The sequence below is a fragment of the Dysidea avara genome, chromosome 4, assembly GCF_963678975.1.
Source record: "Dysidea avara chromosome 4, odDysAvar1.4, whole genome shotgun sequence".
Taxonomy (NCBI): domain Eukaryota; kingdom Metazoa; phylum Porifera; class Demospongiae; order Dictyoceratida; family Dysideidae; genus Dysidea; species Dysidea avara.
This window is the reverse complement of record NC_089275.1, coordinates 49065883-49081732: the sequence shown is the minus strand read 5'-3', so window position 1 is coordinate 49081732 and position 15850 is coordinate 49065883. Positions and strand designations below refer to the sequence as shown.

The 15850-nt window shown below is 37.2% G+C and overlaps 2 protein-coding genes and 1 long non-coding RNA gene across 7 annotated transcripts in view; 1 reads left to right on the top strand and 2 right to left on the bottom strand.

Annotated features, from left to right (window-relative positions):
• LOC136252613 (protein NLRC3-like) overlaps positions 1-15850 on the top strand; it is a 64992-nt gene that overhangs the window by 11044 nt on the left and 38098 nt on the right. For both annotated transcript variants that reach the window (XM_066045114.1, XM_066045113.1), the window contains one exon: positions 1819-4999. In XM_066045114.1, the coding sequence (XP_065901186.1) occupies positions 1819-4763 (2945 nt within the window). In that variant the 3' untranslated portion in view covers positions 4764-4999. Of the gene's footprint in view, positions 1-1818 lie in introns of those variants that run through there.
• LOC136252618 (uncharacterized) lies at positions 1550-3014 on the bottom strand. 2 transcript variants are annotated; one of them, XR_010699737.1, is made up of 4 exons: positions 2821-3014; positions 2659-2762; positions 1875-2547; positions 1550-1821 (listed from the first exon to the last, which is right to left on the bottom strand). It is a non-coding gene; the product is annotated as an uncharacterized lncRNA (long non-coding RNA). The 2 variants fall into 2 exon arrangements; XR_010699736.1 differs by having other exon boundaries at positions 1550-2547.
• Positions 5526-15850, bottom strand: part of LOC136252615 (importin-9-like) — an 81802-nt gene continuing 71477 nt past the window's right edge. For all 3 annotated transcript variants that reach the window (XM_066045116.1, XM_066045117.1, XM_066045118.1), the window contains 6 exons: positions 15231-15400; positions 15031-15170; positions 14414-14547; positions 13368-13437; positions 13247-13323; positions 5526-5738 (listed from right to left, as the gene is read on the bottom strand). In XM_066045116.1, the coding sequence (XP_065901188.1) occupies positions 5628-5738; positions 13247-13323; positions 13368-13437; positions 14414-14547; positions 15031-15170; positions 15231-15400 (702 nt within the window). In that variant the 3' untranslated portion in view covers positions 5526-5627. The remainder of the gene's footprint in view (positions 5739-13246; positions 13324-13367; positions 13438-14413; positions 14548-15030; positions 15171-15230; positions 15401-15850) is intronic.

Here is a 15850-nt window from a genome sequence, read left to right as displayed (position 1 = left end):
TTTAACAAAGACAAGTGTTGTCTTGCTTCAAGACTTTCTGCGAAGGCTTGGATTGGTAAGATTCAACTGTGAAACAATGTTGTGGAGTAATTTTGACGATCCATTGCTAGCTAGTTTACACCACTGAGCTATCAAGTTAACATTCACCCCAGCTGGATACTTTGGGATCACAAGTTATTGAAAACTTCCTGAACCTCAAACCTCCTCTGAAAATTTCTAGATCCTCCACAGGAATATTGTGATACTCTAGTTGTATCATGCCACAATTACTGATATGCATGTTCACGTCTTGAATTTTGATTTTGTAATTATGGAAATGTATAAAGGTCTGTTTTTATGCATGTAGAACAACAGTGTAGCTTGGTTGTTTACCAGTTTCCTAGACTCTTTAAGCTACTTATAACAATAATAACTATAGTACTATACAATGAAAAATTATTGGATAACAACACATCTAATATGAAGGTCTACATTATAACAGTGTAGTTGGGTTACTTACCACTTTCCTGGACTCTTTAAGCTTGTTATCCTGTAACAGTGCAATGGGCGTGAATAGGGTACTGGCTAGTACTTAGCTTTGGAAATGTGTTAGCAGCCCCTCACATTAAATGGCACTTAAAAGATGTATCATATCATATCAGCAACTATACACAGCTGTTACACTCTTTCAGGTATATCACACATCACTACATGATGTAGGTACTAAACTCAAAACATACTACCATATTGTGGGATTGTCTTGTGGACAAGTTTTTGTGCGAAAGTAAACTTATATGACACTTATCTCATGAGGTGATAAATTCACAAGTTTAAATTCCTCTTACACATTTATTACTTGTTCTAATAAGTGTTCACTACAAGATGAAAAGCTAATGAAATTTTTGAAAATAGACATGTTTCCCTGTAACTGTGGACGTGTATTTATTCAGGTACCTGAAGCTCATAGAGAAATAGGGTAGCAGGGTAGTTGCTTTGTACTGTTCAGTGATGTATAGTGAAGAAACACTTGTTGTATAGGGGAACGAGCAACTGATTGAACTGTTATGAATAATCAAAAAGCTGTTATGTACATAACAAACACCTGGTTTGTTGGTGAATTTTCCACCACAAAAGTTAAAAGCTTGCAACAAACAAAATTGTACACAAATATTAACTAGTGACAATTCAAACAAGGTGATTTGTTACAAATTCAACATAACAAGGTGAACTTGGTGTCACTTGACCTTGGCACCAAATTCACCTAAGGCCACTCCAAATAAATTCTCTGTTTCCCGTCCTGGACTCAGGCATATTTGCATGCGGGCGGGCGGTCCATTTCCATTATTCATTATAAATATTTGCAGCTTTTCAAACCATTATTTGCCTGGAAAAACCATAAAAAGCTGCATAAAAGCTTGTTCTTTCCTTTTTAAGTTGCAAAATAGTACAAACGTGAAGTCTGTGCAGACGTGATAACTCTGCTGACAAGTAAGCTGACACTGTTTCAAGTGAGTCTGTCAGTATGCAAAAATAACCGGAAAATAATGGAAGAATACAGAATGATGGAATAATTTAGAGCTGAGAGTAACCAGATGCGGGCGGTGGACGGGAAAGAGAGAATTTATTTGGAGTGGCCTAAATTGTTGTTATTAAAGGTATTGTCACTAATCTACCAACACAGCTATATCTTGGCCACCACATTGGATTTCACACCTTTTTTCATCTTGCCTTTTTGGGGGGCTGCATTATTTCTATACAGATTAGTTGTTTTGGTATAGATTACATAATACATGTCCTGTACTACAACACTTCATCTTGATGATGTCTGTACGTGCATAGGTCCTGTAGGAGGTGGTCAGTTACAACAGGTTACTGATAATATCAAGGCAAGGTACCGACGTAAAGGATTGGTGAAATCTTCAGCAGAACAAGACCCATGGCCTCCATTTCATGCTAAATCCTTCACCAACTTAGCCCTAGTACATCAGAAAATATTGCAGTTACAAACTAAACAAGACGCAATAATAGCAGCTAGGATACGTACTATGGGAGACGTACACAAAATACGTGAACTAACATCATCAATTAAACTGGACAATATCCATCAAATATTCACTCCTATCACTTCAGACGATCAATGTCTCAATAGTATCCTAATAGAGGGTCACCCTGGAATTGGGAAGACAACACTGGCTAAGGAGATCTGTTTACAGTGGGCTAACAATAAACTGCTCACATCAGATAAACTGCTACTATTATTGATGTTAAGGGACCCCAATGTACAGAAGATCACTAGCACAGAAGAGCTAGTGAAATATACACTACCTGAAGATCAGGTACAACCTGTTTTGAGCTACTTACACACCACTAATGGAGATGGAGTGACCTTCATCATTGATGGATTTGATGAACTCAGTAATGAACTACGCCACACATCTTTCTTTAGGAAACTCATTGAAGGGGACACTCTACCTAATGCACAAGTAGTGGTGACATCAAGACCATCTGCTTCAGCTTGTCTACATCAACATGTTGACAGAAGAATAGAAGTTCTTGGATTTGAGAAATCTAGTAGGGAACAATACATTGATGATGCTTTGAAGACTTCTCCTTCTAAGCTACAAACACTAAAGAGACATTTTCAACAATATCCCAACATTGATGCAATATGTTACATACCATTAAACATGACAATCATAGTATTCCTGTGTCTACTAGGATCCCTGCCACCAACTGCCACTGAAATGTTTGCAAGTTTCATCCTGCACACAGTCTGTCGTCATCTTAAGAGGACAGGGAAGATTGCTGAAGATGCGCACATCAACAAAATGGAACACTTACCACAACCAGTCCAACAAGTACTACAACAACTACAGAAAGGTGCATTTGATGGTCTTGTAGAGGACAAAATAGTATTCACAATGGATGACTTACCTGACATGTGCAGAGATGATCCCACTTGTTATGGACTATTACAATCTGTTGAATGTTATTGTTCAGATGAAATTGGTACTCCAACCAAATCCTTCAACTTCCTACACTTGGGAATACAAGAATATTTTGCTGCCAAATATGTAGCAATATTACCAGAGCATGAGGTGTATATACTAATGAAGGAGTCATTTCTTGTTACTGATGGTAGTTATAAACCTGATCCTGATAGTAAGAGTGTCCGCCTCTCCAACATGTGGATCATGTATTGTGGTATAACCAGTGGACAGTGTAATTCTTTAAGACACTACCTGTCAAGTTTTAATGACTATACTGATAACTATTTCTCAGATGATGATTACTTAGAAAGTAGTTTATTATATAACGATAGTAATTACGACTTCTTACATGATAATGATTATGAAGACAATGACCAATATTATAGTATTGAAGAAAACACAACACAATCATCTGGTGATGATAACTCAACTACATCAGACCATCAGATCACTCCTACACATCATCCATCATCAACCATCACACCTGTGATGTCACACTGGTGTGATTCGCTACAAATATCATCCATTAGTTCCCCTTCACTGCCTCCTCCAACCCAACCAGTCAGGTACCCACTAACATCATCAAGAGGTGAACACTTCACAACTTACCCTCAACCATTAATGGAACACCACAATGTGTATCATCCTTACCAACAACAACAACTGGGGTATCATCCTGTATCCAGTCATCATGATCCTAGCAACAGTGAACATGTTACTACTAATATTAACACACAAGTGGCCTCAGGAAAGATGGCTGCTCCATCCCAACAAGGATCAACTTCTGATCAGGAAATATCCAACATTTTAACTATCTCACAAGACATCCTGAAGGACCCAGTGAAGGTCCTCTACTTGTTCCAGTGTTTCCAAGAGGCTCAGGATGACAAGTTATGTGACATCTTGTCCGAATCATTTGATAGTGATAAGATTGACCTCCATTACTACAGGCTCCTCCCACACCAGGTGGTGTCACTGGGATTCTTCCTATCAAGATCACACAGGAAATGGAAGGAACTAAACCTGTTGAGGTGTTACATTGGAGATTATGACATCAACCTACTACACCACTACCTTTGTGGAGATAAAACAAACAAACAAGAAATAACAACAATTGATCTTAGTGACAATGACCTCACTATAGCATCATCACCTCTCATTGGTGACATCATCACTCACCTTCAGCCACATACTCTGATGTTAAGTGATAACAATATTACTAGTGTGAGGGACATCTCCACTACAATAATAAACACTAACACAGTCAAAGTGTTACACATGATGATTAATTACCTCACAGCACAAGACGCATCAGCAATATCTGATATGATGACCTGTTTGGAGGTGTTGTACATCAGTCACAACAGACTTGGTGATGATGGAGCAGTTATAATATCAAAAGGAATAACAAAAACCAACACACTGAGAGCATTGTACATCAGGAACAATAACATCACAGCCAAAGGAGCTACAGCAATCGCCAACAGTTTACTACACAACACCTCACTGGAGGAACTAGACATGACTGACAATGCTATAGGTCAAGATGGAGTCACAGCAATTGCTCAAGCCATTACTAATAACAAGACACTAAAGGAACTGTACCTGTATGATGATGATACAATAGATGAACAGTCAGCCATGATAATAATGAGGAGCCTACACCATAACAACTCTATCACTAAACTGCAGCTTCCTCATACACTAAAGTACAATGTGAAGAGAGAAGTTGAACACATCAATAGTACAAGGAGGAAATGTAATATACAAGAATTAGTAGTATTTTATGTCTGATTCTAATGATCATCTAGTTACCAACTGCTCTACAACATCAACACATCACCATAGTAACCATTAACAAGTTATATTACACTTGTACAGATTTTTATTCTTCACACATTTATTAAATTTTTATTATTAATACATGTAAGCCATCATAATCTAATACAAATTTTATTTGTGAAAGTTACTCATTTATAATAACATGTTCCATACACAGGTCAAATTACAGTTAAGTTCATATTAACAATTTTATTACCATAATTTGTACCAATGGTCCAAACATTGTCAGTTCCAGTGTTCAGTAGACATTGCTAGCTCTATCACAATTATTATCATACAGACTATCAATGATAACATGGTTATACAAGTTGTATTATATCAACATTCCATTACCAGATATTGTGTGACTGTTCTATTAGAATAATCTTTGTTGTACTGACTACTAAAGGTAGTAAGTCACCTGACCTTGAACCTGAAATTAAGCAGTAACTATTGTATTTAATATTTGAAAATGAAGTGACAACAAAAATTTTTATAGTATATAGTGAACCTCTCTATCACAGACATTTTAGGATCCAGAATTCTTGGCCACTTTTTGCTGTAATATAGAGGTGTTCCTCTTCAAAGGCAAAAAATATATTAACCAGACCTGTTGGAACCAAAATTTTTGCCATTGTTTTTTTTATTTTTAGTGTCCTTAATTCAGGGAGTTTGTTAAGACAGGTATCATGGTACACCCAACAATGGGAGCCAACATCATAAATATAAGAAATGTTTTGTTTATAATTTTCATATTCATAAAAGTAGTCAAACTATGTACAATATTATAATATATTATTCAAAAAAGAAAATTAAAAATATTATCTCCACTACATATTAACAGTTAATGCCAATAGTGATCAGTGTCTTCTGCTCCAGTGTTGTTAGTTGGGTAGGTCTATACTGGTACTCCAGAATGAGTTGGTGGAAGAACTGCTCCAAATGAACCTGTAGACAACAATAATGACAGTAGCTAACAAAAATGTGACTGCCTCGCTGTAAAACTTTCGAATTTTTGTTTTTGTTTCATTAGCATTATCTCTAGTGTCCAAGGAATATATGACCAGTTTCAGCCTATTGTGGTACAGTAGACCCTCACTTATCCGACCCTCGTTTATCCATACCCTTGCTTAGCCAAAATTGTAAATGACTGTTCTATTAGAGTATTTTGAGTAAAAGTGTATGCTCTGTTAGAGTAATTCCAGAGGAGGAATGGAATGAATTAGCACCATTAAAATGAATTATGCAAATGGTCGTTTTCTGGAATGAGGTAAAACATGTGGATGATATAAAGTGTTAATGGCATCATCGCTAAGTTAAAGAATGGTTACCAGGCTAGTGTTAAAACGTTATACGTGAACAATTGTTTATAGATTTCACCTAGAAAACCAAGTGCTTTTACAAAACAAAATACGTCACCATGTTGCTGACACAAAGCACAATCCGAATATCTAACAACCCCCTGCCATCCCCACCATTCGATAGTTTGTATTGTGACTACTGAGGCTCACGTGAAACTATACAAACTAAGCAATTAACGAAATAGTTTTAAGTAGCACTTATGAAGCATTTCCAACCTCCTCTGGAGTAATTCCATAGAGCTCTGTATATAAATGTATGAGCTTCAGTTATCTGAACAATTCACTTATCTGAACACCTTTACCATTCTCTGAGATACATTGAGGTTTGGATAACTGAGGGTCCACTATAATTAGTTTTGGAATTATACCATAGACAGTAGGAAAGAGCAAGGTAATTGACGACTACACTGAAAACAAGTTGATGTTATGCTGCTTATAAAAACCAGGCACCCATGCAATAAATACTATCCCAGTTTACATTCATGCTGTTGTTATTAGATTTGTAATACTGTAATTTAGCGTATTTCGTAATTTATGAATTATTTTGCAATTTGGTAATTACGTCGCTATTAGTGCTGTAATCCAATTAACCAGTTATTAACTGGTGTTGTCTAAGTCAGCCAATAACTGGTGAAGAAACCTTTAAACCAGATATTGCCCACCCACTTGGTAAACCATAAATTACCCCTGCTGACAAGGGGCGTCTGTATTTAGCGGATCACGGATCAACGGATCACGGATCGGCGGATCACGTGATATGCATGCCCAACTCGATTTTGAGCACTGGGAAATATTTATACCCTAGTGCAACATACAGCATACTGTAGAATTTATATTTTATCCACAGGTAGGAAGCCTGAAGAGATTTCAATCGATACTAAATAACTATAATAATTAGAGCGCGCGCGTATTAAAAATTTAACACACGTACAGAGTAAGATTATTTTAATTCACCTTAAACTGAATCACTGATGTATTCTTTACACCAACACAATATTCAATAGACTAGTTCTGTATTGCAAAAACAAACGACAAAGGATACGCTAGCGCACTCACGTGTGAATAGGCTTCTAATATGTTGGCGTGTATCCTTTGTCGTTTGTTTTTGCAATACAGAACTAGTCTATTGAATATTGTGTTGGTGTAAAGAATACATCAGTGATTCAGTTTTAAGGTGAATTAAAATAATCTTACTCTGTACGTGTGTTAAATTTTTAATACGCGCGCGCTCTAATTATTATAGTTATATAGTATCGATTGAAATCTCTTCAGGCTTCCTACCTGTGGATAAAATATAAATTCTACAGTATGCTGTATGGTACACTAGGGTATAAATATTTCCCAGTGCTCAAAATCGAGTTGAGCATGCATATCACGTGATCCGCCGATCCGTGATCCGTTGATCCGTTATCCGCTAAATACAGACGCCCGCTGACAAGTGTTAACATCATAACATAACCTCAAAGTATGTGTAAATATGTGATTGTAATAACTGTTATTGCAAGACAGGATGTTGATGGTTACTTTGGCATGGGAGTGTAAATGGTGGAATACTGGAATGGTGGAATAGAATTTTTTAAAGTTTTTTACATCCAAATAAGTACAACTCCTCCCCTTCAGTAAGCAAATAAATATGATTCCTTTTGAAGTAAGCTCTTTTAGCATACTTTTCTTCACCACAACACTTGTATGACTTATAACTCAATACTTTATTACTTGTCTGAAACTAACTGTCTTAATGAAGGTTCAGTTCAGTGTGCAATGTGGCACTACCACAATGAACTTTGGCTTAAATTTTGTTTTTCTGACATAATTGTGGAAATGGCTCATTGTAAACACTTACAAGATAGTCCCGTTTCACTTTTCCCAAAGATTTTCACTTAGGCTCCAAGGTTAGTGGTAAACACCTCATACAGGCTCTGCCCTTTGTGTTCGCCCTCCAGTGCCTAACTGGTAAACTTGATAATAAATAAACAAATACTTCATTATATAGTGCATGTACTTTTACAATGCACACATGTAATCAACTAGCTAGCTAACTTTTATTGGGGAAAAGGGTTAAGTCAGGAGTCTTCTTGGTATTCATAATAAACTGCTATTGTGCATGTTCATAACTGACATTACATCATTAAATTGGTAAACTTTGTCTATGGTGAAGTGAATTATGCTAAAAGAGCTGACTTCAAGGGAAATCCTATTTATTTGGGAGGAGTTGTACTTATTTGGATGTAAAAAATAATATTGAACTTTAAAAAATTCCATTCCACCATTCCAGTATTCCATTCCACTGTTTATACACTCCCCTTTGGCACCACCCTAAACCTTCCAGCAGGCTAAGCCTTGTTGAGTTGCATTGTCTGCCAATATACAAACAAACCAATTAACAGGTTATTGGCAATTACTGGTAGGCAATCAACCAGTGACAAAAATTTTGTAGGTGTACACCACTAGTTGCTATGCACTGCTAAGGAAGCATAAATTAAAATAAACCACTTTAAACTGCAAATTACACACATGAAATATCTTCTCAACTACTGTATTTTATAGTGTGTCTATTGTTTTCTCGTGCGAATTGCATAGAGAAAGCCTCAAGGCTGCCCTTCATTTTCATCCACATAAGTACGGGTAACGTCCCCTTTTAAGTCAAAGGATACGCTACCTCTAGTAGCCTGAGGCCTTTAACATTGTTTTAAAGTTGTTAAACGTCCATAAAATAAAAAGGGAAAACCATTATAGTACACACTACAGTACTTGATAATACTGTAATACTCTTCTTCTCCGTGTTCTGCGAATAATTCTGAACAAATAGTAGACTAAGCAACGTATCTACTATACCTCTAGCCATTACTCTGCTTACTGGTCGAATAATTTTTTTGTGCATGGTGTAAGGACTTCAAGAAGAAACTGTTCCGCTGTTCTGCATTGCTCTTTCATCCCATGCTCTGGCTATAAAGGTACGTAGTTTAAACCATATACTAATAATTAGACACTGCGACCAATGGAAACTAAGTGATTTAGTAACCCCTCAGGCCCTTAGTAGTGCCCTCACTGCACTTGGGACGTTACAGCCTCAGGCCATCAAGGCTACTAAATTGTTTAGTTCCCTTGGTCTTGGTGTCTATTATGGAGTGCAATTAATCCCAATCACACTGGTAGTTTCTAAAATTGTACTGTTAATCCGACAGTATGGTGTGCTTCTATTGGAACCAAATGACGAGTGGTATTGCCATAGTAATAAATGCCCATAACAACAGAGTGGTTGCTTAGCAACATTTGCTAGGTAACTGTTGCTAAGTGTGGGTACCTTTTGCCATGATTAATTGTCAAATTTCTGAGTAACAGTTGCTAACGTGGAAGGTGGTCACTATACGATTAGTAGCAATTATTCTCTAATTACACTCAAATGTGTGTGATTACCTATACTTAGTGTTTAGAACTAATAAAAATAAATACATACAAAAAAAAACAAAAAAACAACAACTGGTCAGTAGATATGGCCCATCAATACCTGCTTTGAGTGGCCAATGTGCCGCTTTGGTCAGATATTGGCTAATGATCAACTGTTATATTGTGCACTGTAAGGTGATATTATTGGCTAGAACACCCCAGTTCTACATGACCCCTACTATACAGTACTACTGTACTGTATGACTACTGTAAACTAACTGAATGTTCTATATACATATTAGACTATTTATGTTTATTAGTGTATCTTGATACTCTCTACTTTAGAACTATTACTCAACAATTTTAATCCTATTTCAACTAAACCACCATTAACCCTTTATTACCGAAGTTTTTTTTACAAAACCGCAAGTGTGAAAACTTTTATGGTTTGTGTGAACTGTGGGCGATACAAGTGGACCCCACCCATTAATTAACCCATCAAGCTATATACCGTTTGATAGCCATCTCTCTCTTCTACCAACACAGCTAGAATACTTACAGATCACACACACAACCCATACGCTATGAAGCGAAGAAAGCGTATCTTCTCCGTATCGCCATGGCATTGAAAGATGGGCGCCACCATCTTACTAATCAACGCGATGACATCACACTATTTATTTTTAGAATCCTTATCACGTGGGGAATGGAGTAATTCCAACTAAAGCCTCCTAGTAGCAGGGAGAAGGCAAACATGGAGTTTTAAACAGGTATTATTGTTTTGTATACGCTATTTTACATTACCAAGTGCCATAACTTGCCCATGCTTCTTCCTATCGCCGAACGGTAAACTTCATTAAAAACGCCCGGTCCTTCTGAGCAGTTTGGTAGCAATTTCAGCTTCGTAGCCCCTAGGAAAAAGGAGTTATGGCTCCGTTTATAAAGGGCACTCGTTATGGCAATATATATATTAGCCATTCAATAATAAAGGGTTAACCCTGAAACTCGCATAGTCCAGGATTTGATTTTAATGAAACCAACACACAATAATTTATGCCAATGGTTTCAAACAGTCATATCTGATCCAGTCCCTTAGAAATACAGATTTCATTAATTGGCAAGGAGCAAGATATTTGTGTATAAAGTTTTAACATACAAGAACCCACCCACTATGAAGTGTTGAATCATTTTGTTTTCTTTCACCTTCGTATCATTACTGCATGTTCTTGTCAGCAATTTTAATATATCAACTGAATTGCCACCACGTACCAAGCAACATGACGTCAAGAGAAAGTACATAGGATGGCCAAGTTGTGGCCTTTTGTCTATCGTTGTGTGAAGAAGAAAGATGTAGAAAGCTTTTGTAATTCTAAGGCAGTGTGAAACTCTGGGTTGGATGGATGCGATGAACAATGGGACAAAATTTAAAGATGAGTTAAGGGGTAACTGTAGGTTTTAGATACGTAGCTTCAACAGTTCTTATACTATGAGAGTTTGTTTTAATCCTTAAACCTGCATAACCCACAAAACTGGATTTTAACCTTATAAATATGTGTGCCTTGCACAAAACGCTGTATCTTTAAAAGCATCTGTCCTAAGGCTACGCAATTTATGTCATTCTACTTGTGATGCAACAAGGATTAAAATGATACCTCAGGGCCGGAGGAGGGAAAATTGAGTTGTTCAGGCCATTGACTATAATGTTGAAATTGCTACTATATACATGCCAATGAGAGAGGAGCTGTTGCACAGTGTGCGAAGTGCGAAACACGGACATTCTAGGGGGACCTGGGGGCATGCCCCCACAGGAAATGTTTGAAAATTAGACACTCAGATATGCAATTTTAGTGATATTTCACTGCTAGATAGCTATATAAATATGCTCAAGCCTATTGGTTGTTCTTCAGATTTTCTATACTATGTATAATTGTAGACCTGACATACAGGGGACACAGCATGAAACTTACTGTATGGTTCATTTAGTTATAGCTAGCAATTAGAAGTTCAAGGGGGGTCTGGGGGTGCAACCCCCAGGAGCTACAGAAATTTTGCAATTTAAAGGCTTGAAAATGCCTTAAAATTTAAAATTGATGCTAAATTTTAAAGTAAAACTAGCTAGCAACTTGCAACTTTCCCCCCAAATTTCACAGGGAACCCATGCAGCATGCATGGCCCCCTTTAGCTAGGATATAACTTATTATACAGTGAATTCACACAGCAATAAAAAGCTACACAGCTACAAAAATACAGTATACTACTATACTGGTTTGTATGAAGTGAACGGATCATCACGTAAATACAGTCACGAGACCAATCAGTATTCGAAAATGGCGCGATGTGGGTGAGAGAGAGAGTTTGCTCAGTATCTCGACAGGACGAGTGGGTAGTTGAAGTGGAGTGATTTCTACTCAACATCTCATCCGGATGGCCACCATGTAATGTATGGGTGTACAGCTTCTTGACGCGGAATGAGTCATCTGGTTTGTCACTGCCAGCCCTTCGCCCAGTAAAAGAAGCCAAGAGAGACAAGCCAAAGAATGCTAATGATTGTTTTATGAAGATTGAATTGTGATATATTAGGCCACTTCAACTAAATCTTTTGTTTCTCGGGCCCGACCGACCCTATGTTTTCAGCATAAAATAATTATGTTAATCACGTGATCACCTTGCAAGAGTGATAATGCCACGAAGGAGTTGCAAATTTATCTTTAAGCTCTCAAAAAGTAAGTAACACTAAATATCTCAACATATAGTTGCCTACTCACAAGTGATACAGCAACCGTAATGTAGCTTAGCCACCATTTGACTCGCAATATCACTCTTCAGCTAGTAAAATAGCATATTTTTATTTTACCGACCTACCGATCTTTATTTGGCAGAATTTCGCCCGAGAAACATAAGATTTAGTTAAAGTGGCCTAAGCGTGCTGGTTTAGAATCAAAGAAGGCACCTGCCTTACACGTGACAAATGCCAACTGTCAGCACGTGATACTGTACGTAGAACCCACAATCATTTCTGTACAAAACGATACGAATGCTATGCTGTACTGTAAGGTAATTGGGGGTACTATACGTGTAGTTCTGTGCTTTAGTTATAGGCTGAGAAACTAGGTAACTACTCGTGTCATGCATTTCAATAACGTCTGTAAAATGTACGTAGCTACATGTTGATGTGATCGTCCAAAGATTGCATGAGAGTAATGTAGTTCGAGCTGGTCAGCTAGTTGGTTCAACTCCAGATTATTGGTCCGGCTCAGGCCTGACCAACCGGACCGTCTCCTCCGGCCTTGTACCTAGGGTTTACCTGCTAAATGGTGGGGGCCAAACTAGCCGTGTCAATAAGATTTTGTAAGGAAACACACAAATTTTTATAAAGTGGTCCATGACTCAATGGTGGCTGCTTTTATCACCTTGTAACAAGTTCCCTTGATCCTCCATTAAAGTTTCTATCATGCCATATCTATATATGACTCACACAAGTAAACCCACAATCGAAAGTAAACACACAACAAGAATTTTAAACATGGAGATGTGACTTGTTGTTCATCAATAACAAGTAAACCAATGTAATTAACCTTCTCCAAGCCAAGCTGAGCCTTTGTCTGAAATAGTTTACCTGGTAAGCATGACAACAAACCATTTTTATGGTATACATAAAGAGGTATACATTTCCCCAGTGTAAGTATATTTACAGAGACAATTGTTCACCTTAACATCAATATGACTGATGGGGTCATCCTTAAACTGATCATCATCATCATAGTCATCATCACACATGTCAAACCCTACCATCATAATAGTTACAGAAGGTAATATCACACGACCTCACCAGGGAAGGAGCTAGCAGGAGCTAATAGCTCAGTGATGTCATCATTGAGGTCTTCCCAACCATCCTCCTCCTAAAACAATAGTGGGGAAGTGTTTAATGGTGTGACATGTGTACTGACAGGTATAGACCATGTGCACATTAAGGCGTGACACTTTATTGCATCATCAAAATAACGCATCAGCCATTTTTGAGGGCAAAATAAGTATACATTCTATGCCTAGGAAACTTTCTAATGCTAATACAAAGGAATCATACTGAAAGATAGAGTAGCACTGGTATAAAGTAAGTTACTAGGTAAAAGTATATAACATATTTGCGGCATGACAAATTATTCTGCTTAGGGAAGGTTTTTGCAACAGAACACTCGATACTTTTGCCCTCACTTTTCTCACAAACTATCGTGAAACTTGAAGCCATAGCAACTTTTCCCCCATTTTTGCCTGACCACGCCTTAGAACACACAAGGTCTATAGCACTAGATAGTAGGAAGATCAATTTGTACAACGACCCTACTGAAAATAAACATTGGTGGGTTTAGTGGTGTTTGTTTTTGTCTACATTTTAACTTCCGTTTGCATTAGTCTACAAGGTTAGGATTTGTCTTAAAGTGTTCACCTTGGATTGGCAAAACACAAGTGACTACAAGGCTAAAACTATACCTTGGTGGATTTGCCAATTCATGGTGAACATTTTAAGCCTAATTCCACTTTGTAGACTAATACAAATTGAATTATGGCTGAAATTTAGTAGTACAAACACAAGTATTAAGATATTTTCTGTTAATGTCTACCACAACATAATAAACACACATCACATGTATACCATTGGGGCTATAGTAACGAAACAAACACATTCAAACTCTTCATGAGCAGGTGAATAAGATGATGTATAGTATTGAGTCTATTTTCCCTGAGAAATGGCTCAATTAAAAAGTTCCATATAATTCCTTTGTAGCATGTATATTTTGTTAAAAAAATTTTTAAGTATGCTGGTATGAGCTTTACTGAAATGTACTGGTTTACCTCAATATTTACTAGTTAGCTGACCTCAGAGCTATCATCACTCCCATCATCACCATTACCATGGTTACCAGTAGCCTGTGTAGCCTCTAGAGTATTCTCCAAGTCCTTCACTAACAACTTGAACAATTTTGATGGTAGTGGAATAGTAGTGTATTGAACTATATGGTAGAGAATAATCTATGGTTTAATCTTGGTAGTCATGGTGATAACAAGTGAACTATACAAACTACTATAGTAACAATAGTAATTTATACTGTAACTAGTTGTACCAGTTATCTAGTCATAGTTAGATTATCATACTATACATGTGTGACCAGATCTACAAGAATCCCACATGTTAGTACAAGCCTAATTTTACAGTAGAATGTAATAAATGAAATGGGTGAAGTGTTGATGAAATTGAAAAAAATCTAAAAAATTTGAGCAGTTGTTTTACAAATGAAGGTGATAATGGCACAATCCTTGGTAGCATCGTGATCACCAAAACAACAAAATCTGTCACCTCTGGTTATTTAGATACAGAAAATGTAACAAAATGGAATTCTATAGTTATCTGAATTAGCTGATATTAGGCCTGTCTCTGAAGATAACTTCACCAGATATGTCTTATTTTAATAATCAGTAATTCATAACAACTTCACCTTGTGCTTTCTTTGATCTGGTTAAAACACCACCACCAAGATCATGTGATCTCACCTCCTCTCCCTCCACCATAATATTACACAGGTCCTCGTTGCCATTGGTAACACAGTATAGTAACAGCTGACACATAGCAACCATACTAGTGTGACACACATGGTAACACAACACCACCCCTAAGGGCTACAATAATAATGATCACCTTAGCTTGATATCATATTGTCCCATAAAATCATGGTGGGCGTGGCACCACTGGGTAAGCACAAATTGAAGTGATGAGTTACCAGTGATGTCAGGTATTCCACTGAGGAAGGTGATCACCTCCTCAAGATGACTGGACTGGAATAGGAAGATGAAGGTGAGAAGCAACGACTATTGGAAGGAGAAATATTTGTAGTATAATTATTTCATCACATAATGAGCAAAAACTGTAAGGAAATTTTATGTTTGATTAGGTACTTCACTAATAGCTCTGTACTCGACTGAATTAGGGATTAAATGTCCACTAGTATAGCTGCAGGTGTAGATGGTCACTCTAGTTTCATTGGTTTTTGTTTATATCATGTAAAAAGTTTTTAATTTTTCCCTACACTTGTTTGTTTACTATTTTTACAGCAACACAACTCATCAAGCAATGATTCTCTTCTCATACGTAGTTATGAACAAGTTGGTCGAGGCCAGGTAATCCTTACAGCATGCTGTGTTATCATGCAGTTAAAAGCCACACCGGAGACTACGCTTGAATGCCTGTCACGTTCAGTCATTCAAGAACATTCGTAAATCACTTACAACAACAACAACATGTTAACTGTGATGTAAGAC